The sequence below is a fragment of the Pseudopodoces humilis genome, chromosome 7 (assembly GCF_049639895.1).
Source record: "Pseudopodoces humilis isolate 2021_Gansu_Grassland_sample_001 chromosome 7, ASM4963989v1, whole genome shotgun sequence".
Classification (NCBI taxonomy): domain Eukaryota; kingdom Metazoa; phylum Chordata; class Aves; order Passeriformes; family Paridae; genus Pseudopodoces; species Pseudopodoces humilis.
The window spans coordinates 34,015,736-34,042,838 of record NC_142206.1 but is presented as its reverse complement, the minus strand read 5'-3'; the positions used below and the strand labels follow the sequence as shown (position 1 = coordinate 34,042,838).

The 27,103-nt window shown below is 36.8% G+C and overlaps 1 protein-coding gene across 7 annotated transcripts in view; it reads left to right on the top strand.

Annotated features, from left to right (window-relative positions):
• Positions 1-23,688, top strand: part of STXBP6 (syntaxin binding protein 6) — a 99,165-nt gene extending 75,477 nt beyond the window's left edge. For all 7 annotated transcript variants that reach the window (XM_005520321.3, XM_088058321.1, XM_088058318.1 and 4 more), the window contains 2 exons: positions 19,095-19,252; positions 20,399-23,688. In XM_005520321.3, coding sequence (XP_005520378.1) covers positions 19,095-19,252; positions 20,399-20,422 — 182 coding nt within the window. In that variant the 3' untranslated portion in view covers positions 20,423-23,688. The remainder of the gene's footprint in view (positions 1-19,094; positions 19,253-20,398) is intronic.
• The last annotated feature ends 3,415 nt before the right edge of the window (positions 23,689-27,103 follow it).

The following is a 27,103-nucleotide window of genomic DNA, read 5'->3' as shown; positions in this document are numbered from 1 at the left end:
TCTCAGTCTTCTGTTACCTTTTCATTCCTTTCATTTTAGCTACTGAAACCTATAACAGATACTGAAACTGATAGCTTTGCCAATCAATCATTTTCTCTTAGTGTCTTCACGAACTAAGAAAAAAATGCGCAGAATTCCTTGTCTTCTGTCATTCTTTCCTTTTCCACATTTATAAGATTTCCTTAGTTTTCTTTTCGGTGTGTTGGTGAGGAGGGAGCTGCATTAATGTGCAAAGATACACTCTACAGTTTTTCTATTTCATATGTGAAGTCTCGTGTTGGTTATCTATTTGCTAATGTTTCTGACTTCAATCCTTCCTGCAAGTAAGTTGTTATTAATAAACCACAATACATTTTGCCTTTGAACTTGTATTGTTCTCCTAAGCTTGACCTGTCCAAAATTGAGCTCCTGATTCAATTGTCCCAGTTATTTACTTTATCCTAAATAAGTGTTGTCACAGTGGAAATAAAATTGCCACTGAGATTCATAAATATATGCTTAACTTCTACTTTTTCAACAAGCACTAGACCCTACCATGTCCCATGAAGCACACCCACATTCTCCTTGTGACAACTTTCTAGATAAAGTGGGAATATTCTGTACTCCTCTGATAGCAGCTGGTGACCATTTCCATATTCCTTGCATGTCATTCTGAGTGGGCGCAGGTCCAGTCTGTGTCTGTGCGTACACATGCAGTGCTGCATAGAGACATTGTATAGGAACTAATAAATCTCCTCATGGATACACAGTGCTTCTGCTGTTCTTCACACTATCAACCTTTTCCTCACACTGTGTGATACACTCCCTGTGGGTAGGTTTAGATTTGACAGGAACTGCAAGAACTGTAAGCCAAGTAATAGTTGACCCTAAATTGAAGTGACTTGCTGTGTCAGCATCCCTGAGCCAGCTGTTTGTATCAAAACCCATTTAGTCCAAAACCTGAAATACCAAGAGGTATTTTCTGGAAAATATGTTGAAATGTGTTGTCAAGCTCAAATTCATTCTGACTACAGAAAGTAAGATGTGACTAAGCAAATCAAAAAACATACACCTGAGAATATAGCTTGAAATTTATTATATCCAATTGATAATTTGCAACTTGGATTTTTTTGTTGTTACTGTTAGGTTGGAGTATTTTGCTAACTAGTCAAAGCAGTATATTCAAATCATACTTAAATCTTAGTGTGGTCACATTTCAAGAATGGGGCTTGTTTACTTCATCCCCTCAACCAAGGTAGCATAATATTTTAAGTGATGTTCTTGTGAGCTTTCTGGGGATGTGAAAGGTAATACTTGTTCTTTTGGATGGTTAGCCAGTTTAACTTCCAATACTCTACAAAAATTTTTAAAAGCAAACTATGGTCCATATTTTTTTTTAAGTCATTATACAGATATGCCCTTCATATGTGTAATGTATATCCTGTAGCTCATTCATATTTTCAAAAGTAAAAAAAATTGCCACCAAAGAGCACTTTATCCTAAGTGAAACTGAAGATGAAAGAACTTGAAGGGCTTGTTTAGAAGCCTACTTATCTTACTGAACCTTATTCCTTCCTAAAGGATAAGAGTGAAGAAAGTGAAATTCATGCTGCTTGTGTTTCTGCAGGAAGTGCTTAGGAGCTTAGCTTCAAATAAATATGGGTGTTCCTGTGGAACTCCAGACCTTCTTCATGGCCTTCCTCCTTTTACCTCCTTTCTTTCTCACACACACACACAGACACACACACTTCCCCCTAAAGACCACAGCCCTGCCACTGAGTCTCCTTCTTCAGAATCATTTTTTGCCTTATTTTTATTTATGTTTTGTGAAAGTATAGTCTGCAGAGTTAAATAGGCTTGACTGTTTTCTATAACTTGATCAATGACATCAGTACATGCAGCAGTACTGAGAACTGACTGTGAAGGTGTGGGTGCTAATTCAGAGAACAAATTCAAGTTTAGGCAGACTGTAGCAAGATTCCTCCTTCTGGTGTCTAATACTAAATGTTTCAAGTTAGTCTTGTGTTCAGAATTTAGGTGAGCCCTCTCCATAACTTACATGCATTCTGGATGTTATGGTGGAGAAGAAAGGCAGACTTTGGGGCTAGAGGGCTTTTTTTGACTGAGGTAGGAAATATTTTCCCCTTATGTACCTGTATAACATACAGGTTCTGATTCTGGAATGAGTCTAATTTGGAGTAGCTTTGTGTTATGTTGTTATTTGGTGGCCATGTAAGTCAGGATGTATTGCTTTTACATCAGTTAATATAAAAAGCAAAGTTGGGAGTGGCTGGTGTGCAGAAATTACATCACTTAGTGGTTGTGTTCATTAGAACAGCTAAATTCTTGATATACCATTAAACTGATATTGAGGATGCATTTACCTCATTTCTGGATAGAACTTTGAGATATAGCATTTGAAGCTCTTCAAAGATTAACTCTGGGCTTACAATAAAGAACAAACATTTGCTGCCACCTTTAGATGCATATTAGAAATGCATTTGGTTTTAAGCTTTGTCCTACCTATATTCATTGGTATTTAACAATTGTTCTGCTGAATTAATCAAAATATTCTTGGAAATGCAAAATGATGACATCTTTACCTTTGTAACCTTTTCTGTAGGACACCCTGCAGGAGTTATTAATAAATCACTTTTTTTCCTCCAAGAAGAAAATGCCAGTGCAAGAATAGTAATGAGTACTTTTCCCATACCCTATTACTCATCTTGGCTTACCACATTTGAGACCTGCTAAGCACATAGCGGTGTTTACCGTACTGGGCAAGATTAATGACTGACTAAAGGAGATGAACAAAAATTTGTGTTAGGAATTGCCCCAAGCATCCTGATCTAGTGGGTGGCATCCCTGTCCCTGGTGGGGGTTTGGAAATAAATCATGTTTATGTCCCTTCTAACCCAGGCCATTTTATGATTCTGTCAATTAGGATGGGAAAAAAAGCAATTGTTGCCCTCTCTCCTGTCAAAAACCTGGTAGCTGGTTGTTCGTTTCAGTTCTTACCTGATAGACATTGAAAAAAAGTGTGTATTTGAATATACTACTCTTGCAGACATTTGCTTGTAAATTAACTCTGATGGAAATGAATTTGATCCCCAAAAATTTCAACAACAAATATGAATTATCTGCAATATCTGTTATTTTGGTGGTGTTTTGCTGATTTGAAATGACCAACCAAATTTAGCCGTGTTCCCATACAGAAACAATTTGGTTTTGCAGTTTATTTAGGTATTTCTTGCCAGAGTATACCAAATGCTGTTATTGTCATTCTAGAGATTAAAATATTAGAAACTAATTTTCTTCTGCCAGACACCATTTCAGGTGCTTTCTTTTATGCCCTGCTATTCATGTCAAGATTAATTCTGCTTTGCAGTTTCACTTAACTATATGTATTTTAGTAATCTTAAACATAAATGCCATGTATTGAGATTAGTGAGATTAGAATGGATAAGAATAGTTGAGATCTTTTTCCATAGAAATTTGGCATATAATCAGAGCTCTAAATTAACTTCTAAAAGGGGAACCTTATAAAAAAAAAAAAAAAGGTACATTATGTTCTTGCAAAATCTGTAGAGATACATAGCTTGAGAAGGGACATTTATCATTATAAAGGTTGGTTCCTTTTTCTGATCTGTATAACTCTGAGACAGGGCAATGTAGAAAGCATTAAGCAATGTATTTGCTTGACTTTCTGAAGATTGAAGGTCTAAGTGAGGTGTTATCTTCAAGATGCAGAACATTGCTGTTTGCCATAGAAATGGGATTCTTTTCTTTTTTTTTTTTGTACTGAATTGTTAGGTTTTGATTTTTACAGAGCCAGACTATAGTTCTGTGCTTTGTTATAGTTATTGATTCTGAAAGTTTCTGGTTGGTTAGACTGTCATTAAATCTTTATTCTTATTGAAAATATTGCTTACTTAAGTTAGCATTAATTTTATAAATATATTAGATTAGAATTTAAAATTTTACATGTTTAAATACATTTTTCAGTTTGGAAAGCAGGTAAAGGTTGTGTTAATATGAAATTGATCCTAGTTAGGTATTTTCTTAATCTATAACTAATACACATTATACAGTAACAACCTGTCCTGGCATCAATGCCAGTAATTAAGAACATTAATGGGAGAAGATAAGATTTTCTGTAAGGCATTTGTGACCTGTCCATTCAGCTCTTAATCCTTGTTCTGTATATTTTCCAGAACTGTTAGAAATGTAAAACAGAACTGCTTTTTTCTTTCTTTTAAAGAAGGAAAAAAAAGCAGCCCTAGGTGACAGGCAAATGAAATCTGTAAAAGGGAAAAGTAATTCCTAATTTCGGTAATTTGACTAAACTTATGAATTGTGTTGATGGAGGAAGGTGGAGACATCAAATTCTATGGTGATATTGAACCCTAGAAGAATCCCAAAGTGTGTGAATGTAGTTGGCTTGGAAAACTATAAATAACAGCATGCTTTTACTTTTTTTTTTTTTTAATTTTAACATTTATTGGCACTAAGATCAGATCATGACAAAAAAAAAAATAAAGTATAAAGAAAATAAAAAACCCCTTACCTATGAAAATCCTACCTACGACAAGGAAAACTAGGCTGGCTCCCATGTTGCATTACAGAGAATGAACGCTAGGGATCACATCCTCCAGCTGTGCAGTTAAGATAAAATACAACTGCTTGGACTCATGAAATAATGACATTGATAAAAAGTTTGCAACATGTTTCCAATGGTCTCTGCAGGTAGCTGGTATTTGCTGTGCTTTCCTATAGAAAGTTGATGATAAATAAGCTGAAGATTGTTTTTCTTCTTTACTCATCAAACTGATCTTAGTACACCTGGGTTATGACACACTGAGTTTGTCAGTCCTGTCAGCCCACCTCAAGTACTTCTTCAGGTGCTTCTTACCCAGAGGTGGAATTCATCTTGAATGTAATTTATGATCATAGTGGCAGAGCATATTCACTGCCAGTTTTACCCTGATTTCTTTTACTAAGATATCTTTCACTGTTTTGTCTAGCTTCTTTAGTTTAGTATTTTTGATAGATTTCTAAAGGTACAAGTCTTGATTTACACATACTCAGTGTATTTATACTTACATAGATAAATTTGTGTATGGTTAAAACATAGGCTTTGGTTTGACTACATATTTTACTGCATTTTGGAATTCATCAGTTTTTTGCTTAAAATGATATGGATACCAGTTCTGTTTTGCACTGCTGAGTATTACTTGATTGGAGAAAGCTGTCTTCTGGTCACCTTTGTGTTGTAACCAAGCGAGATCAGGCACAGGCACATTTCTTCATCCTATGTAAAACTTCCTGTAATGTAGCTGACCTCTTTTGTGGAAAGGTGATTGTCCATGTTCATAATGACTTCAGAACTGTTAGAAATGTAAAATAGAATTGCTTTTCCTTCTTTTTAAAGAAGGAAAAAAAGCAGCCTTGTTTAATAGACACATTGGTAAAAGGGAAAAACCCACCACCTGAATTCCCAGCTGCTTCAAAAATTAAAATCTTTCTTTTGTGTTCCTGCAACCTGCTGTTTCTTATGTTTCCATGTTAGTTTTACTGTTACATCATTTAATGCAGCATTTTTCCAAGTCTGGAAAGTGAATGCAAGTGGTGCATCAATAGTAATAACTATTCAAAATACCACTATGGATCGTACTTAACTGAATGAACCCAGGTCCATTCCTCAATATTTCTGAACTTCTTAGACACTTGAGAATTTTGCATAAATTGTCAGGTTACTTGAGACCAGAAAACTTAAATAAAGTATTAAATAATAGCTTTTTCTTAATGACACTGCTCTGAATAGTTGACCTCATCTTATTTGTGAATCACACAGCCACTAGCTCATTTGAAATAAGCAGAGCTATATGGTGCTTAATAAATTGCTGTATAGTTGCTGCAGATATATCCTTTTGTTACCTTTTTGAATTTTAATTCTTTACAATGTCTGTCAGAAAGGATCTGTCTAAATAATCACTTCTTGATCTTCTGTATGAAAATCCTGTATGTTATGTTTTTCATTACCAGTCCCCATGAAAGTCATAAGGCAATGGCATTACTATATATTAAAACAAACTCCATAGTACTTGTTGTCCAGCACTGTCTCCATTCCAAAAATCATTCTAAACTTAGTATGTTCCATGACTAGCAGGAATTCGTTAGTGTGGACATTTTCAGTCTTCTGAACTTCTTATGTTGACACAGATGGGATCAGTTCAGCATCTATAATGGCCCTCTTCTACTTTGATAGCATAGGTCATTTTTCTTCTGAAGCATTTTAACATTTTCTTTCTTTCACAGTTCCCATATTGGCATAACAAAGTAGAAGACCTTGTATGGACAGTCTTATTTACTAACATATTTCTTGATTGTTCAAATGCAATATTTGATTGCTGTGTTTTAATTTGTAGTAAGTATGGTATAAAGGCTGTAGTTTTTTGTTGGTTTTCATTTGTTTTTGAGTGGTTTATTGCATTATTGTAAACCTTTCAAAACATGCAACTCAGAATTCACTGCTACAGTGGAACAAATCAGCTGTGTTTTCCTCCTGCCATGTTCTCACAATTCAGATTACCTTTGGATATGACTATTTTTTTGGAAGTCCAGGGCTTCTAAAAACTAAATAGAGAAATCATATTTAAATGTTTGAAAAAGTCCACTGTAAACCTGTGTAAGGACAAGGCAAATAGCATGAGTTAAGCTGCATTCTTCATCTCCAGACTTTCTGGGAATAGTAGGGAAAGAGGATAAAAAGTGTTGCTCCACAGCTGGGATGTTGGGAGGTGATCCATTTGTTCCACATTGTAATAAAATGTAATCCTTTCCAGGTCACCTGGAGTAGAACTTCCAGATTCAGAAGCCTGGTTAAAGGAATAAAGAAATAAAGATTTAATTTTAGTTTTTCTGGTTGTTAACACAAACTTAATTTTGTATCCAGCAAAACTAAATCTACAACAAAGAAATACTATTAAGTATTTTATTGCTAAACAATAAAATACTCTATTTTAATCTCTTTCCTCCATTTCAATTCTGTGTACGTAATGATTTTTTTTAAAGTCTGCTGGCAATGCTGATGCATAAAATAGCCCATTTCAGTTCTGTCTAATTTGGTTTTCCATTCCTCAATTTTAAGTCATTCTATCCTAGCTTAATTACATATATTCAGCATCCACACTGGAATAGAATGTTAGTCCCTACTCTTCTTTGACTTCAAACAAAAAGCTAGTTTTTAGGCATCTAGGATCTTTCATTTGGTCTCCAAGTGAACACATGTATGAAAGCTTGCTCCTAACCCAGGTTTCTAAGCTCTTTAGTTTTCTTATATTGAAGAGGTAAATTTAAAATACAGAACTGTAGATCATCTGTCTAGATAGCAGATAAAGATAAAAATGTCTTCCAGGCTACTTAAGCCATTTGAAAAATAACTCACAGAATTTAGTTGCAATTACTTGATATTTTGATATTCATGGGTTAGCATTATTGTTTAATATAAAATATTAAGAAATAGAACACGTGTAGTCTTGTGTAGTCTTGGTGTGTAGTCTTGGTGATGTCTTAGGTCAAAGTGTTGGATTTTTCAGAATTACTCACTAAAGGATTGTTTCAGAATGCCCACTGTGGCACAACAGCAATTTTCTAAGTAGGTAATTTATTGATTTTCTGTCTCTCTCTTCACAGTATTTAAACTCACTCATAAAATGCAAAACAGATTGAATGTACATCAGCTTCACTCATGGTAGACTTTATTGCATTGCATATTTTTCTTCATTAAAATGATACATAGTTGATGGATCTGTATAACATTTTCTGTTCCTCTCTACTTCCACATCACTAATACCAAATGGTTTTTTTCTATGTTTGCTTTTATTTACATTTGGCAAAGATACAAAATTGCTACCTTGGTCGGGTGCTGTTTTTGCTTATCAGTACATACCCTCAGTTTGCACACATATATAAACACTATCCTTTCTGTTGCTTTCTCCCCTCCTTCCTTCTCCTCTAAAGGCTCCTGCTAATATGAAGCTTTAAAACTGGTTATAGATTTGGGCAGGAAGGTACCAAGTGTAAAGTTCTCTACAGTGTTGACTTAGGGCTGCCAGTTTGGAGAATCATTGCTGGCCTGGACAGGTTTTTATTAGCTTCACTTTAGACAAATTAAGGTCTTTCAGATTCCCTTATCCCCCTTCCAGGACCATAGGACTTCATTCACTGTGAACTTCAGCTCACAGTTAGTCGGCAGTTGAGTACCTGGATACTGTGATTGCTCTACAAAGTTCATATTTGATAGTGATGCAAAAGTGAAGAAATTCTATTCCATCAGTTTCTCAGAAGATTTTCACAAATTGTGGTTAGTAAAGCTCATGCAAACATGTCAAGCATAATCAGCTAGTGAGTAGAGTACTATCCTTCACGTAGTTATAACAGTCTGGAAATCAGGGAATTTACTCAGGTCTGCAGGTAGACTTCACAGCCTCTTAGGGGTGCAGCGGTGACAGTCTTGTTTGCAAGACCCTGGATAACCAGCAGTGCACCTCTGGAATGGCTACACAGGCTGTAATCATTGCAGGGATCTGAAATACACTCACATTCTTCAGTCAGTCAATCCAGTGTACCTTTCTTTTTTAGCTTTTTTGGTGGAAAATAGGTTAAACTCAAGGCTAAAACAAGAACTGAGGTTTTACCTACTAGGTTGATTTTTATTTTTTTCCCGTCCTACAACGTACCTAGCAAATCTAAGGAGCTGACATGGCTGATGAGAGCAGAGGAAGACATTTATCTCTGTTGCTTATTTTGTTTTGTTCCTTGCTAATGAAGATGCTGAACAGTCAGGATGATCATTTTACCTCCTACATCGTCTGTAATTGGTAGGATCTTTTTTAAAGTATAATGTTATGATGCACAAGGTGTTCTTTATTATTGTTGAAATAACTTGCAAGTATCTGTTTAACTCCCAGGCTTATAGGTATTATTTAACTACTAGAAGAAACAAAATACGCTTTTTCTTCATATGAGAGTTGAGATAAATTTTCCCTCTTTTGGCCTTAAAAGTACAAGATTTCAGTCACACAAAAATTGTGTGCAGATGTAAATAATGTTCAGCAGCAATGAAGTGACAAAGTAGGGTTATATTAGAACATGCTACAATATAAAATATTCTATGTTACTATGACTGATATTATGGGCTTATGTGTTGCAAATTAGGAAGACTGAAAAGTATGGGGTCAAATCTGAATAGTTTTATTGAGGTTTGGAGAGCGGTTATAATATACTGGGGTATTTTCCTTTTTCTGTCTTACATGCTTTGGACAAAATGCCAGATTAGATGAATTTTTAAAGTAGAAGTCTTTTTGCATCAACATAATATGCAATATTGGCCTGCCTTTTTGTATTTACATCTGTTCCTGGCCATTTTTTGTATTGATGGATATTAAAAGATCCAGATGTGTCAGAAGAAATTGCCTAGCCCACCTGAGAACAGGGGAAAGTACTGTAACCAGTTTAAATTTGAGATTGCTTCTTACTCGGAAACCTGTATTACTTTTCAGGGCAGAATAAGACTTCTATAAAGGTGGAACCATTAATTGTGTCCCTTGGTAATACAATGACACTTAATGTTGCATGATTGGTAAAAAGAAGGTGAAAGTCCATGGCAATCCTCCTGTCCAGGCTGTGAGACTTCTAGATATTATGGATCAAATGTAAGTTGGGAAGTAAGTTATCTTTGAAAGATAAATTCAGAAGTTGATGTTCAGATATAAGTTCAGATTCATGTTTTCAAAGCTGGAAATCTAGTAAAGGTTCAACTTTTTATGTATGTTTTGTCTTTCAGATCATCTAGTTGTCCTTTCTGGATGATAATTAAAATATTGAAATTATCTAGAGAACATTTCATTTGTGTGATACAGGAATTCATTAAGTTGTAAGCATGTTATCTTACAAGATTACAATCACAGAAGTACTGTTTCTGTAATCTTCTGTGTATTATCTCAAGGTGTTTTTTTTTGTTTGGGTATTTTTAGTAGCTGTTCCCTCTTCTTTTTCAAGAGAGCTCTTAACCCAGGCTGTCAGCACAGCACCAATATACATGAAAGGATGTGTAGCAGTTGGAAAGGAGATGACAGGGATGAAGAAGGAGGGAACATGTTTGTGAACCTCTATAATGAGCTGTTGTGTTACAGATGTGATGGAAGGCCTTGGGTTAACATTAGTCTAGGAAATGTAACTCTCTGGTGGTGATGATTTCAACAAAAGGAATGTGCAAGGAGAGGCAGCTAATGGATGTGTGAAGTGCCACCATCGGCTGAAACTTCATCAGTCTAAATATGTTGATTTTGCAATACTGTAGCTTCCTGAGTTAGATGCCTAGAGTTCACTTAATCCTTTATAATTTTTGAGGTGTTCTTTAAGTATCTTTCCAGACTAAGTTGTTCCTTATTGTGAGCAGTTTCATGACAGTCTTAGCAGTGAAAGAGATTTGCTGTCATGTCTTCAGTGCCATGTTGCAGTAATGAGCAGCTCTTAACTTATTTTTTTGTGGCATAATTCTTTCTTCCAACAAAATGTATGATTTTGATTGGTGAATATAACTAATATGTGGGAGTCACCTGAACCTTGACAGACTAGGAGAAACTTTCAGATTAGCAAAACTTGTAACTACTTCATGAGCTCTCTGTGGTCACTTGTTTCATTCTAAAATGTTGTTTTCAGTGATTCAGTACAGTTTGGAGGGTGGAAGAAGGGATGGGGTTTTTGTAGAATGCTGTCTATAAGAGCAACATTTAAGTTTCTTATTGACAGTGGCTGATTGAAGCAGATGAGAGTAAGGTGCATAATTAGCAGAAAAAACTATTCAGGCATAAACATATGTCAGACATACCAATCTTTGGTGATTGAGATGGTGCTAAAATATTGTCCTTAAATGTATAGCTCCTGGATTACCCTGAGGACAGGGCTGGCACAGCCAGTCATTCTCGGGTCAGATGCTGCATTTTTCATCTGATGCTTTCCAATCATTGGTCTTTACTGATTTCATCCTGACCTTGACCAGTTCTTATTCAGTGTTCATTCTTAGCTGTGAGCCATAAATTTATTTTCAGTTTATGTGGTAATAGAAGTTGGTGATTTTGAATATGCTGCTTAAATAGCAAACACGGAGTTTTCAAAGTAATTTACCTGGTGAAGAAATAGGAATCTGTTGACAAATACACTTTGTTCCATGCCTCCATTGTAGCAGGTTAATGCATTATGTTTCTCAGTAATAATTAACACTACTTAAGCTGAAGCTCAATCAATAGTATTGACACAATGTCTGCAAGAAATACCTTTGTTTCAAAAACTTCTGTGGTTCCTCTTTGGGGCATGTTGCTGTCTAAATCTCCCACCCACCATAAAAGAAATGTCAGTACTTTGGTGAATTTAATTTGAAACAAAGCAACAAAATTGCATCAGGAGACGTGTTTACACTTTGGAATGCCTTGACAGGCAAAAGTGTATTAGGCTTTGTATTGGTTTTGGCTGGGATGGAGCTTATTTTTCTTCATAACAGCCAGTACAGTGTTGTATTTTAGATTTGTGACCAAAACTGTGTTGGTAACACACCAGGTGAGGTGTGCTTACAGTGTCAAGACCTTCATGGTCTCCTCTGTCTGCCTGCCCCCAGCAAATGGCCTCTGAGGGGACACAGAGAAACCGACCAAAGCTGACCAAGGACATGCTCCATGCCATGTAACAGCATTCTCAGCAATAAAACTGGAGGGAAAACAGCCTTTTCCAAAGGTAGACGTTGTTCAGGGACTAGCTAAGCATTAGGCCAGTGGTGAGTGTTGGGTGGTGACTGATTCTTTTTGCATCATTTGTACCACAGGCCTTCATTACAAATAGATTATTTTTCATTTAAATATTAAGTATAGCTCTGCATAGCAGTCACTGGTTGGGAGATCTTATCCTACATGAAATCGATTTCATTATTCTTAATATTCCCTAGGGTAAAATATTCTGATTTTGTTTGAATGTTTCAGCTTATGGTCATGAAGAAATGTAATAAGGACAGCATTTTGCTACTGGCAGAAATGGCTGAAGGGATTTAACCAAAAAACACCTCATACTTTTTCTTTATAGGATGGCATCAATATCAATAAAAATTGATGTGGGAGTTATCCCATTTCCAGTTTTTTTACCTGTGAGCCAGTCAAACTCAGGAAAGCTTACAAGGTTTTCAGTGTTCACATGTGTCACAGCTCTCACTTGTCACCCCAGGGGAGCAGCATTTAAGATTAATATTTAAATTTGTCAGCTCATTCTCAAACAGAAGCTTGCCATGGTGCATAGCTGCTGTTCTTTGTTTTAATTATATGTTCTGCTTCTTGTCAGGTTGGCTGTAATAGTGGTATTGCTTGAGATCCTGCTGAATTCCAGAACTTTCCCAGAGTAAGCCTTTTTAACTCAAAGTTGTCATAATTGGTAAATGTCACTGCACAGTAAGATTTTTTGGACATTATTAGTTTTATCCTCCCCAAGTAAATTACCCTTTCTAGAGAAAAAATCATGATTTCTTCCTGCAGGGTTTTCGAAGTTACTGCCTACAAAGTTTTTTTTTTCCCCATTTGGATTTTCAGAGATGAAGTTTTTCCCAAAGGTCCAAATTTATGTGAATTTAATAATCTTGACTGTAATGGTTTGTCATTAATATAAGCACTAATCACAGAATTGTTAGGGTTGGAAGGGACCTTTGGAGATCATCTAGCCCAATCCCCCCATTTAATATTAACCATCATGACTCAATGTAATTTAATTCTGATTTTAATTTGTTATGATTTATCTATAAGAAGATATTTGCTTAAAAAGAACAAATTTGCTGAAAATGCAGTAAAAGTAACAGCATAATCCACAGCCCTCACCCCCACCCAAAGATTAACAACATTTTGACCAGAGTAATGATCAGAGACAAATTCCTATAATAGAATGACACAAAAATATGCTAAAGCAATTTTTCTGATTCCACTGCTTGAAATTTGACTCTGTAATTAGTTAAGCTATTCAAAAGTATGAATAATTTACATGGTGTCATTGCTGTGCAGTACTGAATAAAAGAAAATCTCAGTGGAGCAGGAAGTATTTTCGTTATCAAGATACCTCATCAATGAAAATAATCTTTCTTATTTTACTCTAATGGCCCCTATATTATTTAATATCACTATTTAAAATAAAAGGACACTAGCATCAGAAATAAAACTTTTTTCTTATGACTGTACCAAGAAAACTTGTCCTACTAAACTGCCCATAGAAGAGATTTTTATAGTGCCTCGCAATACTTAACAAGGGTTGGTCTTTTTGTAACACAGCTGTTCCTAGATCTAAGATTTTGCAAGCCACACTGAGAAATGTGAATACACTGTGTTTGCTAAAGAATAAAAATACTGAACTGTTGAACCCTTAAGGTTATTAAGGTAATTTATTTTTTCATGTTTTTGGGTTGTTTTTTTTTCTTTTGTTTTCTTTAAGACCGCATCTTCACAACTTAATTAAAATTTATTTCCTCTGGTCTGCAGAAATCATTCTGTTCATGTGCTGCTTTCAGCTTTTTGTCAGCTAATTGTCTGCTGTGTTTCAGGCTATGTTGATTTTTCCTTCATTTCTGTGTTTCTGGTTTGCATATATTGAAATACGGGAGTTAAAACAGTAGAAATCGTCCAGATGTATTTGATGTGTTGGAGAGAATACTGTTTGAGCTAAAAGTAGGGGTAGTTCAATTTTTAGAGAAGTTTATGTAAATAATTTAGTCAGGATGCATACAGGGATATTCTCTGGCTCAAGAAAACCCCAGAGCCACAAATAGGCGTAGACTTGGGAAATATACTGGATAAGTATCATGATATATTTATTTTGCTCTAAAACTTTATTGAAAATGTCTGCTGATTCTTGCATTTTTGTAATTTTCATAATTGTCCATTGATTTTTGTTAACGTCTTCAGACGTTTTCTTGAAACATAATGAACATTCAAATCAGATCAGTGCAAAATGTATGTAGTGTTGTATTTTGTCTTTTATAGCAACGTTGTGGTTTTAGGTATGGTATTCCCTTCTCTGGTGCTCCAACCAAAACTGCATCAGCATTCGCTTCCCATCCTCCTCCAGCAGCAAGCACAAAAGGCAAAGATTATGGGTTGAGATAAGAAAAACCTATTGAAAACAACAATAACATAAGAAAATTAACAGTAAGAATACTAATAACAAATAATCAAAGCTAAATGCATTTATTTCCTTCTCAGAAGTAGGTAGTTGCTAAATGTTTTATTAATACATGTACAATTGAAATTGAATGCCTGTGTTTGCAAATCAGTCACTGTAGAGTTATCACTAATGTAAAGATTAATCTGCATTGAGCAGAAATCTATTTGATATGGCTAATAGAGAATGCGATGAACCTTCTATGAATGTGTGATAAAACAAGTGATGCAATCTAAATAATGGTATCTCTAGAGACCAATTAGTTTCTTCACATCCTTGATTATGGCAATGTTTCTGTATCTTTCAGATATTGGATATGGTGGCTAAAGGATGTATTTCCCATTGTGCCTGATAAAAATCCTAAAGTTGGCTTCACAGGGAGTAAGAGCCTCTAATACAGCTTGAATTGTAGAATATTCTGAGTTGGAAGGGACCTGCAAGGACCATCTAAGTTCAGCTCCTGGCTCTGCACAGATCAGCCCAAGAGTCACACCATGTGCCTGAGGGCATTTTCTAAATGCTGATTGTACTCTGTCAGGCTGGTGCTGTGACCACTGCCCTGGGGAGCCCATTCCAGTGCCCAACCACCCTCTGCTTAAAAAACCTTTTTCTAATATCCAAAATAAACTGAAGAGATCAGTGCCTGCCCCTCCTCTTCCCCTCATGAGAAAGTTGTAGACTCCTGTGAGGTCTGCCCTCAGTCTCCTTCAGGCTGAACAAGCCAGGTGATCTCTCTCAACCACTCCTCGTATGGCTTCTCCTCTAGATCCTTTACCATCTTTGTAGTCCTTCTTTGGACACTCAAATAGCCTTATATTCTTTGAGTGTTGTGGTGCCCAAAACTGCACACAGGACTCAAGGTGAGCAGAGTAGGACAATCCCCTCCCTCGCCCGCCTGGCAATGCTATGCCCAGTGCCCCCCAGGACAGGGCTGGCCTTTCTGGCTGCCAGGGCACTGCAGACTCATGTTCATTTTGACATTGACCTGGATCTTTCCATGGCACTGCTCTCCAGCATCTTGTTCCTCAGTCTATACATAAATCCAGGGTTGCCCCATCCCAGGTGCAGAATGCAGCACTTTCCTTTGCTGAACTTCATATGGTAGGTGATTGTGTGACCCTCTAATTTGTCAAGGCCTTTCTTCAGAGCCTCTCTGTCTTTCAGGGACTCAACAGCTCCTCCCAATTTAGTATTGTCTGAAAATTTACACAGTATACATTTGAGTCCTGCATCCAAGTCCTTTTTGAAGGTGTTGAAAATTGAGTCTTGCAAAACCCCCATTAGAGACAGGTCCCCAGTCTGATGTCACCCCATTCACTGTCACCCTTTTTTCCCTGAGCCATAAGCCAGTTGTTCACCCATGCCATGATGTGTTTATCCTACTCTGTGCTGGACATTTTGTCCAGAAGGGTCCTGTGGAAGACAATATGAGAAGCTGTACTGAAGTCCTTAAGGATTCCATCAACATGGAAAACATTTCTCAGGATATTTTGAATCAGAGTAGTTACCTCCTGAAGAGCAGCTTATAAGTTTTGTAGGTTGTAGATGATTTATTCATAGGAATCATTTTCCAGTATGTCCAGTGCAAGTGTTGCTGTTTCTGCAGTGATACTAATACAGGGATGAGGCATAGTCAGTCATACCAGCAGCCACCTACACATGCTCTAGAAATATACTGATGAAATTCCATAGACTACTGACATGTGGGTTTCTGAGTTGCTCATAGATGGGAGCAGGTTTTTATTGTTTTACTGACATTCCATTGGTAAAGATACTCCAAAAGTAGTTCTTCAGAACAGTCGTCAGAATAGCAGCTTCTCTGCAAGTCACTGCCCATGAGAAAATACAGCAGATCTTACCTGGAGAGAACACAATATTTTGTTAGCTAGAGGGAAAAACAGTTACAATCATTGTGCCAAACTTTCAAGTTCATTCTTCTTTGCTGAAAATGATGTGGAGAAAGAGATACCTATCTTTGGCCACAGATCTACAAATAGTTTTAGGAGTATAAAAAATGAAAAATATTTTTGTTCTGTAGTTTCCTATTGACAGGCAGAAGGTCAGCAATATATTAAATTTTGACCCCCAACATATTTTAAGACTTCAGAAGATTCTTAGTTTTATTACATTATCCATGTAGCCTGCTTTCCTTGAATTCAGCAGAGGCTTTGTGATCTTGTAAAAAACAGATTTAATTCAGTGTTGGGAGCTTTTAAAACTTATCCTAGAAAACTAACACTATACAGGAGGCCCAAGCCATTAGATGACACCACCAAAAAAGGAAAACTATTTCCAGTGCAGGGTTGCTCAGTACATGTGTTTATTGGAAAAGCTGCCTGAACAGAAGCCAAAATAATAATCTCCTTTAAAAAAATATGACTAAAATAGCAATTGACTGAAAAATTTTAAAGTAAGGAAGTACGCAGTATGTAGAATTGTTTGCTTTTACAGTTGAACCCCTCAGTGTCTGAAGGGGGACCACTTCAAAAAATTAATTTCTATCTCTGCAAAGTTCCAGCTCACGATATTGTTAGATACTAACCTCTTCAACAAGAATGTTAGCTGTTGTATTCCTTTTCTAAATGCAACAATAGAAAAAGAGCAGTTCTACATCTACTTTTTTTTAACTCCTGATGTGCAAAATGTAACAATATTGGTATATAGGATGCCAGAGTGTTCTTTTACTGCTGTTTCTCATATTGACTCATTATCTGTGAGTCACTGTGTGTAGGTTCTTAAGTCTCTCCCTCACTTCCATGGTTTAGTACTAATTGAGTTTTAGTTTAATAAAATTGGGAGGCAGTTTTCTTTATCTCAGGAATTCCTGCATATGCAGCTTGTATTGTGCTCCACAGGCTAATCAGGGCAGCCTTTAGTTTCACTATTCATTGTTTGGCCGAAGGAAAGGATTAGTATTTGAAAACTGCGTCTGAAAGAGTTGTTTGTTCTTTTTTTCTAATGAAACTGTGTGCTAGTTTCAGCTGTGTTAGTTTTTTTCACAGTGGCTGGTACAGGGCAATGTGATAGATCTGTGCTGAACGTGGAGTTGATAATATTTGTTTATCTTTTTGTTATTGCTGAACTGGGCTTGCACAGAACCAAGGCCTTTTCTGCTTTTCATACTGGCCATGCTGGCAAGGAAGTTGTGCCTGCATGGGAGGTTGGTAGGAGGAGACACAGCTTGGACAATGGACCAAAGGGATATTCCAGACCATATGACATCATGCTCAGTACATAAAGTGAGAGGAAGAAGGAGGAAGGGGAGGAAATTCTGTGTAATGACATTTGTTTTCATGAGGTGCTGTTACTGTGTGATGGGTGCCTGCTCTCCTGGAGATGGCTGAACCCCTGCCTGCCCACAGGAAGCTGTGAATTAATGCCTTGCTCTACTTTACTTTTGTGCATAGCTTTTGCTTTTCCTGTTAAACTGTCTGTATCTCACCCCATTGGTTTTCTAACTTTTACCTTTCTAGTTCTCTCCCCATTCCTACTGGTGGGAGAGTGAGCAAGGGGCTGCTTGGTAACTGGCTGGGGCTAAACTACAACAAGCTAGTAGCAAAATAGCCCTTTTAATTAATGTTTGTGTTTGATTTTACTTAACCCAAGAATATTTTTGAAGTAGGTATGCTTCTCAGGTTAATGATAAAAGCAGTGTGTTTGTGTCTATTTTCACTTTCTTTGTATGTCAGTAAGAACAACAGACTTTAACAGCAGATTTGCTTCAGCTGTGTTGAATTTGTTTCATACCTTTACCAGAATAATTCTTATAAGAGTATTATATATCTGGTTTTAATGCTATGGCAAAAAATGAGGACAGCCAGGACAACCAGGGGATCAAGCCCAGCCAGCACGGATTTATGAGAGGAAGGTGCTGCTTGACTCCCCTGATGTCCTTGTATGACAAAGTGATCTGTTCAGTAGATGAGGGGAAGGCTGTGGACGTTTATCTAGACTTCAGTAAAGTGCTTGACACCATCTCCCACAGCACCCTCCTAGATCAGCTGGTTGCTTGCAGCTTGGATGGGTGGACTCTTTGATGGATAAAAATCTGTCTGGATGTCCAGGCCCAGAGAGAGGTTGTGGATGGAGCTAAATCCAGTTGGCAACCTGTTGCTAGCAGTGTTCTCCAGGACTCAGTTTTGGGGTCAGTCCTGTTTAACATCTTTATGGATGTGAGGATTGAGGGCACCCTCAGCAGATTTGCAGATGACACTAAGATGGGTGGGAGTGTTGATCTCTCAAGGGAAGGAGGGCTCTACAGAGGGATCTGGACAAATCAGTGGGCCAAGGACAGCAGCATGAGGTTCACTAAGGCAAAGAGCTGGGTCCTTGGGTCACAGCAATCCCAGGCAGTGCTACAGGCTGGGCAGGAGTGGCTGTCCAGCAGAAAGGGGCTGGGGGTGCTGGTCAGCAGCGGGCTCAGGGAGAGCCAGAGCTGGGCCTGGGTAGCCAAGAAGGCCAGTGGCATCTTGGCCTGTATCAGCAGTGGTGTGGCCAGCAGGACTGGGGAGGTGACCAGTCCTCTGTTCTCAGCACTGGTGAGGCCACACCTCGAGAACCACGTTCAGTTTTGGGCCCCTCACTTTAAAGAGGGCATTGAAATACTGTGGTGTGTCCTGTGGAGGGCAACAAGGCCCATGAGAGGTCTAGAGAACTTGTCTTTTGAGGAATAGCTGAGGGAGTTGGGTTTGTGTAGTCTTGAGGGGGATCAGGTGGGATCTCATCACTCTCTACAACCACCTCAGGAGAGGTTGTTGTGAAGTGAGGCCCGTCCAGACAGCACAACAGCTCTAGAGCATTATAAATTAATTGTATTTAATACAATGCATATATATGCTTGAGTGCTCTAATGGCTTCTTTTGGTGTTGCAGGAAACAGCATACTCCATTCAGCAGCAGACAGTGTGACAAGTGCAGTACAGAAGGCAAGCCAGGCCTTGAATGAGCGTGGTGAAAGGCTAGGTCGTGCAGAAGAAAAGACAGAGGAGCTGAAAAACAGTGCTCAGCAGTTTGCAGAAACTGCACATAAGGTAAGATTTCAGCAGGATAAGACTCAGTAGGTTAAAGTCAGACATTTGGCTGTCACAGTTTGTGGAATGAAAGTATGTATCTATAATTAGCTGTATAAAGGCTTGAACTTAGCTCAGGGTATGTATCAAATTCTTGTGACACCTTCACCTTCTTTGCCCCTAAAAAATCCCTTCCATTTGTTGGTGACTGCACAGGTTTTCAAAGTCATAAATTCTGTATAATAAAAACTTCTCAGAGTTGCCTGCCAAAGACACATTTTAAAAAAATTGTTTGTTTGAGGAAAGAAATGTGTTGGTTTAAGTTCTTTCCTGCTGAAATGCATTTCAAGTATATCACTACAGATATTAATAAGCATATTTGTAACCATATTCTTGAGTATCAAAGGTTTATGTCAGTTTAGTTTGAGTCATTTATTGGTCATCATTTCACTGCTAGCAAATGAGTGAATTTTAATTGCCCGTACCAGTTCCGTTTTCTAGGAAATTTCCCAGAGGGTTCACTCATCTCAGCTTTGTTAGCATGCTATTACCTACAGATAGCAATTTTTCATTATATCGAACCTCACCCTAAGCTCTTTGCTTGGTTTGCAAAGTCAGTTTGTCTATACATTTTATACAGGTTTTAACTCGCTTCATCTCCTTCTTCTCCCTCTCATTCCCAGTTAAGTCCATTTTTGAATTATTTGAAATGAAAATAATTGGTAATCACAGAGGTGGAAAGGCAATCAGGCTTTTATTTTTCATCATTATGTAGTGGCAGAGCTCCTGAACAGGTGTTTCAAATTACTTGTCTAGAATTTCTGATTGTAGTTAACAATCAAAATCATTGGGTCAAAATTACTGTTCTCCTAAGCATATCTTTGTTTTTGGTATCTTGCTCTAGCCTTCCTCACAGATAGCAAAATATTGGAAACAGAGCTGGGAAAGCAGATAAATCCCACCTCTTTGGGATGGCAAAGAGAGGCTTTTCCTGTGTATCCCAGGAAAAGGAATGGCTATATATCTGTATGCAAAGAAGTTCATGGATTTCAGGCATCTTTTGAACAATCTGTCTTAAAAACTCTGCTTATCCAGACTAGCCACATTAGGTTCATACAGCTGTTGTTTTTCTCAGTGATATCTCTAATTTTTTTCTTTCTTTTTCAGCTTGCCATGAAGCACAAATGCTGAGATACTGCCCAAAGTTGAAATCTTCTCAAGAGAAGCTGAAAAGGCTACAATCAGCAACTTTTACAGGAGATTCAGTCTTCTGTGTGCTTTTTCCTTCCCGTTCAGTGGAGATGCATTATTTCAGTTTCTGTGCAGGAAAAAGTGTTGCATTTCTACTTTTCTGACTTAATTTTGTTTCTCTTTTTTAATATTGCTACACAGTCCTGCGGTACTTTCTACCTGTATTTCAGTTGTTACAGGAGTGAAAGCAAACATTGAAAAAGGACCAAATGACAAGCTGATCAGGATTAAAATAGTAATATTCTTCCATGGTTGTACAAAAAAAAAAAAGATTGAACTAATTATGGACATGTGTGGAAATAAGATCCAAAGAAAGGGGTATAATTTTCTTCATTTAATGTAGCATCAGCAGAATGTGAATGAATGTTAGAATTAAACATCTGGCTATAGTGAAGGACAAACTGCTTTGTCCTGGGAAACAGAAAAAATTGTTTCTTGTAACTAATGTAGGACACACTGCATGTGCACCAGCATTCAGAAGTGCATATCTGAATTTCATTCATATCAGCATTTTATACGTTCCTATTTTCACTTTCAGACTGATTATTGGAATAGTACGCTGAAACCTAGAAAGAATGTATGCTTGAGGTTTCAAAATGAGGAAAAAAGTCATTTTTACATCTATACGCACATAGCTGTCCCTCAAGCACAATCTACAATTTAGCAATCTTGATAATAAAATAACATTTCTTCTTACCTGTGATTGTGTGGCTAAAAGCCCATGAAAACGAGAATGCAAAGGCCTGGGGAGATGAGAGTGCACTGTTTTCAAGACATCTGCTTTTCATAAATTCGACAGTATGAGTTTTTTTGAACACTTCAGAAATTTGTCTGATTTTAATGACTTTTGTGTTAGCAAGTTGTCTGATTTGCAAATTGTCTGATTTTTAATACAGAGGCTTTCAGAAAAGCATGTCTTGGTACACTAGAATCAACTTCTTGCTTGTGTCTCAGCTTTCAATATGTTATCACTGGAAGGGTGACTCTACTTCATTTGTATTCACTATATGCAATTTATGCACAGTATTTCTATTACAAAAATAAGTAGGTTACCTTCTTCCTTCACAGCTGTTAACATTTTTAAGATGGTCTCATGCTTCAAGAATGAAAAAAAACCCAAAAAATAAAAAGATGTTGCTTTTTTTTTTTTTTTTTTTTTTTTTTTTAACCAGTCAGCTAGAAAAGAAATCCTTGCAGGAGATACAGCCTTCATCTTCTGAAAATGCCTGCTCTTCATTTTTGCCCTCATCTTACCAGAGAAAAGCTGGCATTATGTGAATGTACTGTATTCATTGTAGAATATGATGTTTGCATTATTAATGACACAGCAGTCTAAAATCCTCAGAGCAGTGCTTGTAAGAGAGATAAAAGCTACTGTAGTAATTGAGAATATTTTACTTACTGCAAGCTGAAATAACTGAAAACCTCATGAAAATGCCCATTTCGTAAAAAGATGCTTGTCTTTAGGGGAAAGTATTCTCATTTGAACTAAGGACCTTGTCTAGTTAGCTGATTGCATTCAAAATGTACATGTTTTGTTTTGGGTTTTTTTGGTTTGGTTTGTTTTTTTTCCTTTAATTTAAATAGTTTTGTATGAATATTTTTATTTAATTTCACACTGGGAATTGGGAGAATGGGTCATTTGTGTAGTACCATATGATCATTTAGCTCTATTTAGTGCCAGCTCCAAATCTACCAAATCTAGCACCTACTGAAATGGAATTTGGCCACTTCGGTTATAAATCAGAACAGGTTCATTAGCAACACAAGTTCTGAGCACTCCGTTGAGCTATGTGTAATTAATGCTTGCCCTGGAAATGTTTGAATGCTACTGTAATGACTGGGTATTTCTGCAGTTAAACAGGAAAACAGTGTCCATTTTTAAAAAAGAAATTAAACTTCTGCTAGATACAAAATGTTAGGCTATTTTTTTTTTTTTAAAGATGGATTATAAATCAGTCAAGGAGTATATTTTTGACCACATAGCTATCTTTTCATATTTTCTACTCTTTTAAAACTATATTCTGCTGCTAACCTCACAAGTCTTTCTGTCAAGAGAAAGAAGTAGATTCTGAACTGCTGCCATCTAGCCAGTCCTCTAAGTTTGCTGATAATTAGAAGAAATGTCTAAAACCCAGGTCAGATAAACACGAAAAGAACTGGTTGTCTAAATTTAGATAAAAAGGCTTATATTTTCAAGTGTTTACATAAATGTCAGCTGGACAGGACAAGATCACAGTTGCACTGCTAAGTTCCAGACCTCTTGTGAGTTGAGTTCTACTACATTGCTTTAAATCCCACCTGAGTTTTTCAGCATTTTGGATTGTTTTGTATCTTCAAAGTTAAGTGTATTGTTTTTTGTCATAACTCAGGACTTTAATCCAACCATCAAAAGCCATTTACTATGGGAACTCTTAAGTAACCTAAGTCTTCTGAATGAAGGAAGAGTGGTTTGTCTGTTTACTTTGTTCTTGTTGTTCATTAAACTACAAGGTTGGGTAGTTTTTAGAAAAAAAAAAATAAAATCAAGGTGTATAAATGTTTATCCAAAGGTAAATCTTAGAGCATTGCAGTTTTCCTTCTGGAACAGCTTGTAGTGTATACAACCTAGTATTATTAGATAGTCATGTACATAACATATACTATGATTCAGGTTAATGTTTCATATGAAAGAATGTATTTGTAAATTGTAACAATATTAATAGTTTCTTTATCTTTTTAAAGTTCTGAACAGAATAAAAATAATGTATTGTTAGACTTGACTGCTTTACTGCAAACTCTGTCTTAAAAGGCTACTTTTGTGTCTAGCAAAAGTTGTGTATTATGTGAAATATTAACAAAAATGTGCGCTGTTAAAACTGATCTTAAAGGTAGGTAGGTTTTGCTATGATTTGCCAGAATTGTAATACATGCCGATATCTATTGTAACCAATTCCTTGGAAGTTCTCAAAGATGTAGAAATTATTTTGTGCCATTCTGGGGAGAAAAAAAAAAAGAGTGGGACCTGCTCTCTTGACTCACTACTGGAATCCCTGATTTTTGTCATTAAATACTTTACTGTGATGAAAATTGTCTTTGGATTATTTGAGTTCTCTATTAAAAATATCAGTTATTTTTGAGTTAGGTTTTTGTGTTTCACTCTAGCAAAATTGTATTGAATTCTAGTAAAACTGAATAAAAAATATTTTCTGCTATAGTGATAAAAATTTTCTCTAGAGTACTGTAATTAAAAGAGAAGTAGTGGAAACTAGGTTAAACCATTTCCTGTCTAAGCAGATTGCAGAAAATAATTACCATAGGTTGAAGTTAGCACCCTGCCTAAAGGCTATGTAGGTTAAAAAGAATTCTGATCATTTACTTTCCATTCCTATGAAATGCTTATTCTCAAGTTGTTAATATCTTCTTTTTGGCTATCTAATTTTATTGATAATTTTTTATCAAAACACATGCAATTTTAGTTATCCTGTAAGAATAAAATTATAAAGGTAGAATTCTTCTACACAGAGAGAAGCAATCCCTCAGATTCAAATGAGGTGTGCTGTTGCAAGAACCATATCCAACAGGAACTGACTTTGCTGCCATCTCTCTTCAGGCTTGAATGTGATCCCTTTGATTGTAATCTCAGAAATGTCATGTTGGCAAATACTATTAACTGCTCAATTACTGTAGTTACTAGGTAAGTTTTGCTAGAATTCATGTTATCCGTGGATGCTGAATGCCATACATCTCCAGTGCTCAACCTGTATGAACCTCTTAGTAAAAGAAATAGATCTCTGGTGGATCAGACGATAATTTGATCTGGACAGTGTTTTGTTGTAGATTGAACATAATTATTTGTCAGTTCTTTTCTGTTGTTAATGTGTGTTTATTCTAGAAGATAGAAGGACAGAATGTTTAGTTCATTTCTAATGAACATTCTTTTAGATCAATTTAATCATGTCATCTTTTTATTGATGTTATGACTTTCATAAATCATTGACCTTATTTGTTGTTGTGTATAAATTAAGGAAAAGATGATAGGGTTTTGTTTGTCACCTTTGAGTCATGGAAGAAGCTCAAGCATGGATGTTTGCTGATTCAGTATGTTAGGTGTGCTAAGTGAAAGATAATTTTTGACTGAAAATACTGTTCTTCAGCTGCAGGTCATGGCATCTGTGAAGATACAGATACACACTACTTCAGGTAGTGAGCAGTACTCCCAAAGAATTGCAGTGTCTCACATTAAAAATGGCTTTCTCTTATTTCAAAGTTAGTCCCTCATGAAAGTGGTCAGCTGCCACTGGGGTAATGACATGAATTTATATAAACAGTAACTTGCACAGTAATTCCAAAGCACCGACTTCTGCTTTGTAGCACGTCATTACAACCTGTTTTGTGCATCATTTGGAAGTGCTGGGTGGTACTTAATGTCTGTTTCATTTATACTTTTCCTATTTGAGCTGTTACTGTCTTTTTGTCTGCTGTCACCTCATGCAATCTGAATTGTGGCAACATTTTTTTATTGATGATGGCTAGCTTTGGCAGGGGTTACAGGCCCAAAAAGTATTTCACTATTTATCTTTCCAATGACTAAACAAAAGTAAACTAACTGGGTGTGAAGGTCTGTTACATGGAGGCATAGTGTTATGTTAGATCTTCAGTGTTCATGCCAAGAATCCAGGGTTGAAAAGTAACCTTGTTAACTAGGCAAGTCAGGTGACTTTAGAAGTGTAGAAAATAGATATCTAACTAAATACTAATTGACATTTTAAACTGTTTCAGAGGTTTCTGGTAGCTAAAAGGGTGATAATTTACAGAGGACTTGAAGCCTATATTGTGTTGAAATCCTGTTGCTGCTAAAGGGGGAAATGGTTTTCATCTGTGTTAAGTAGTTTTTTTCCTGGAGAGAAAGAAAATGGAGTAAAAAGTAAATGAGAAAATGATGATGGTGGTTCATACTATATTGAAAAGGAATTCTTCAATATGTGCAACTAACAATAATCATCATGCTGGTTTGCAGCCAAACCAGTTGGGTTTTTCCCCTATTTCAGATAGAATAGACATAGGAAAGCTTTCTTTGCTTTGGCATGATCCTGGAACTAGGACTTCTGCAGAGAATGCCTTTACTTGTCAGAAGTATTAAGATTTTAATGTGAGTCTTCCCAAAATTTTCACAGGTTTTATGAAAAACACCATTTGGAGACATTTATTTGTTTCTCTGAGAAAACATAGGATAAGGAAAATATATAAAAAAAATATAAAAGAGAAGGCTGTTAGATTTAACAGTAGATTACTGCATCCATTTGAGGATTGTAAGAGACTAGTCAAAAGCATTACACTATTACTTTTTAGGAATAAGGAAGTGTAAGCACTGTTCATGCTGCTGATCAACAGTGGCTGAAACAGGGAGAGGGTGTGCAGGATGAGGGACAGATTGGAGACGTCTGCATCACCAGGTAAGCAAGTCAGAGGGAGGTGATGGGGTACCTTCTGAGAGAGTCCCAGGGAAGAGGAGAAATGTACCTATTACTTGGGAAGACACTGCCATCACTCCCAGTGTGTGTCTTCCCCCCACTACCTTCTTGCCCCCCCAGCTTTATATTCTGAGCCAAAGTTGTACAGTACAGGATTATCCCTCTGGTCAGCTGGGATCAGGTGTGCTGCTTGTGTCCCCCTCCCAGTTCATTGTTTGACCTCAACCCCTTTGAGAGTGGTACAAGAAGCAGAAAAGGCCTTGATGGTGTGCAAGGCCTGCTCAGCAATAACTGAAACAGCACTGTTTCCAGCACAGATTTAAAATACAGCTCCTTACTTGCTACTATGAAGAAAATTACACCAGCCAAAAAGCTGCAGACTGTTTGGTGTTTTCTCATAAATGGATAGAGAAACATTCACAATTTTAGCAGCATGTTCTATCAGAATTTCATCAGGACCGTGGTGGGGTGTTTTAAACCTACACAGAGAGGAATGTGAGTGCCCTTGGTCTTTATCATACCTTTTCTGGTGCTTCCCTATGTGCAGTTGTGTAGCATTTGAGACAAGCTGAAAATAGGTCTGTTAAAAGTCAGAGCAATGAAACTGCTTGACAGGTATTATTCTTCACTGAGGCCATGAACAATTGCAGAGCTGCCAGTGTCTGAGTGAAATAATAGCTGTATATATAGGATCATTTGTAAGACAGATGGCTGAGAAAGGTATCATTTATCTACCAGGCAAGGTTTAATAACTTTTGGCATCCATTCTTGTCAAAAGCATCATTAATGGTTAGCTGTTTGCTAATCACCTCAACTTAGAAGATGTTAGATTAAAATCCCTTTTTTTTTCCCCAGGTCTATTCTAGGTGGCAATCTCTGGCATGGCACTGAAAGAGGAAAGGGAGTTGGGAAGAAAGCTTATGTACTTATATTCATTGACTGGGTAGGCTTCATAGAATCTGTTCCTCTTTCTATCACAGTACATGTACAAGGTTATCTATGGTTTCCTTTAATATCTCAACTGCCCTTCCTAGTTCCTGCTTTTGTGTAGTCTTCAGTGTTTTGTTTTTGTCATATTGCTCACTTGAAAGCATCTCAGTGTAAGGGGTGGTTCCACAGCTGAACTATCAGGATTTTTTAAGGCCAACACGAAGTACAATCTTTAGTG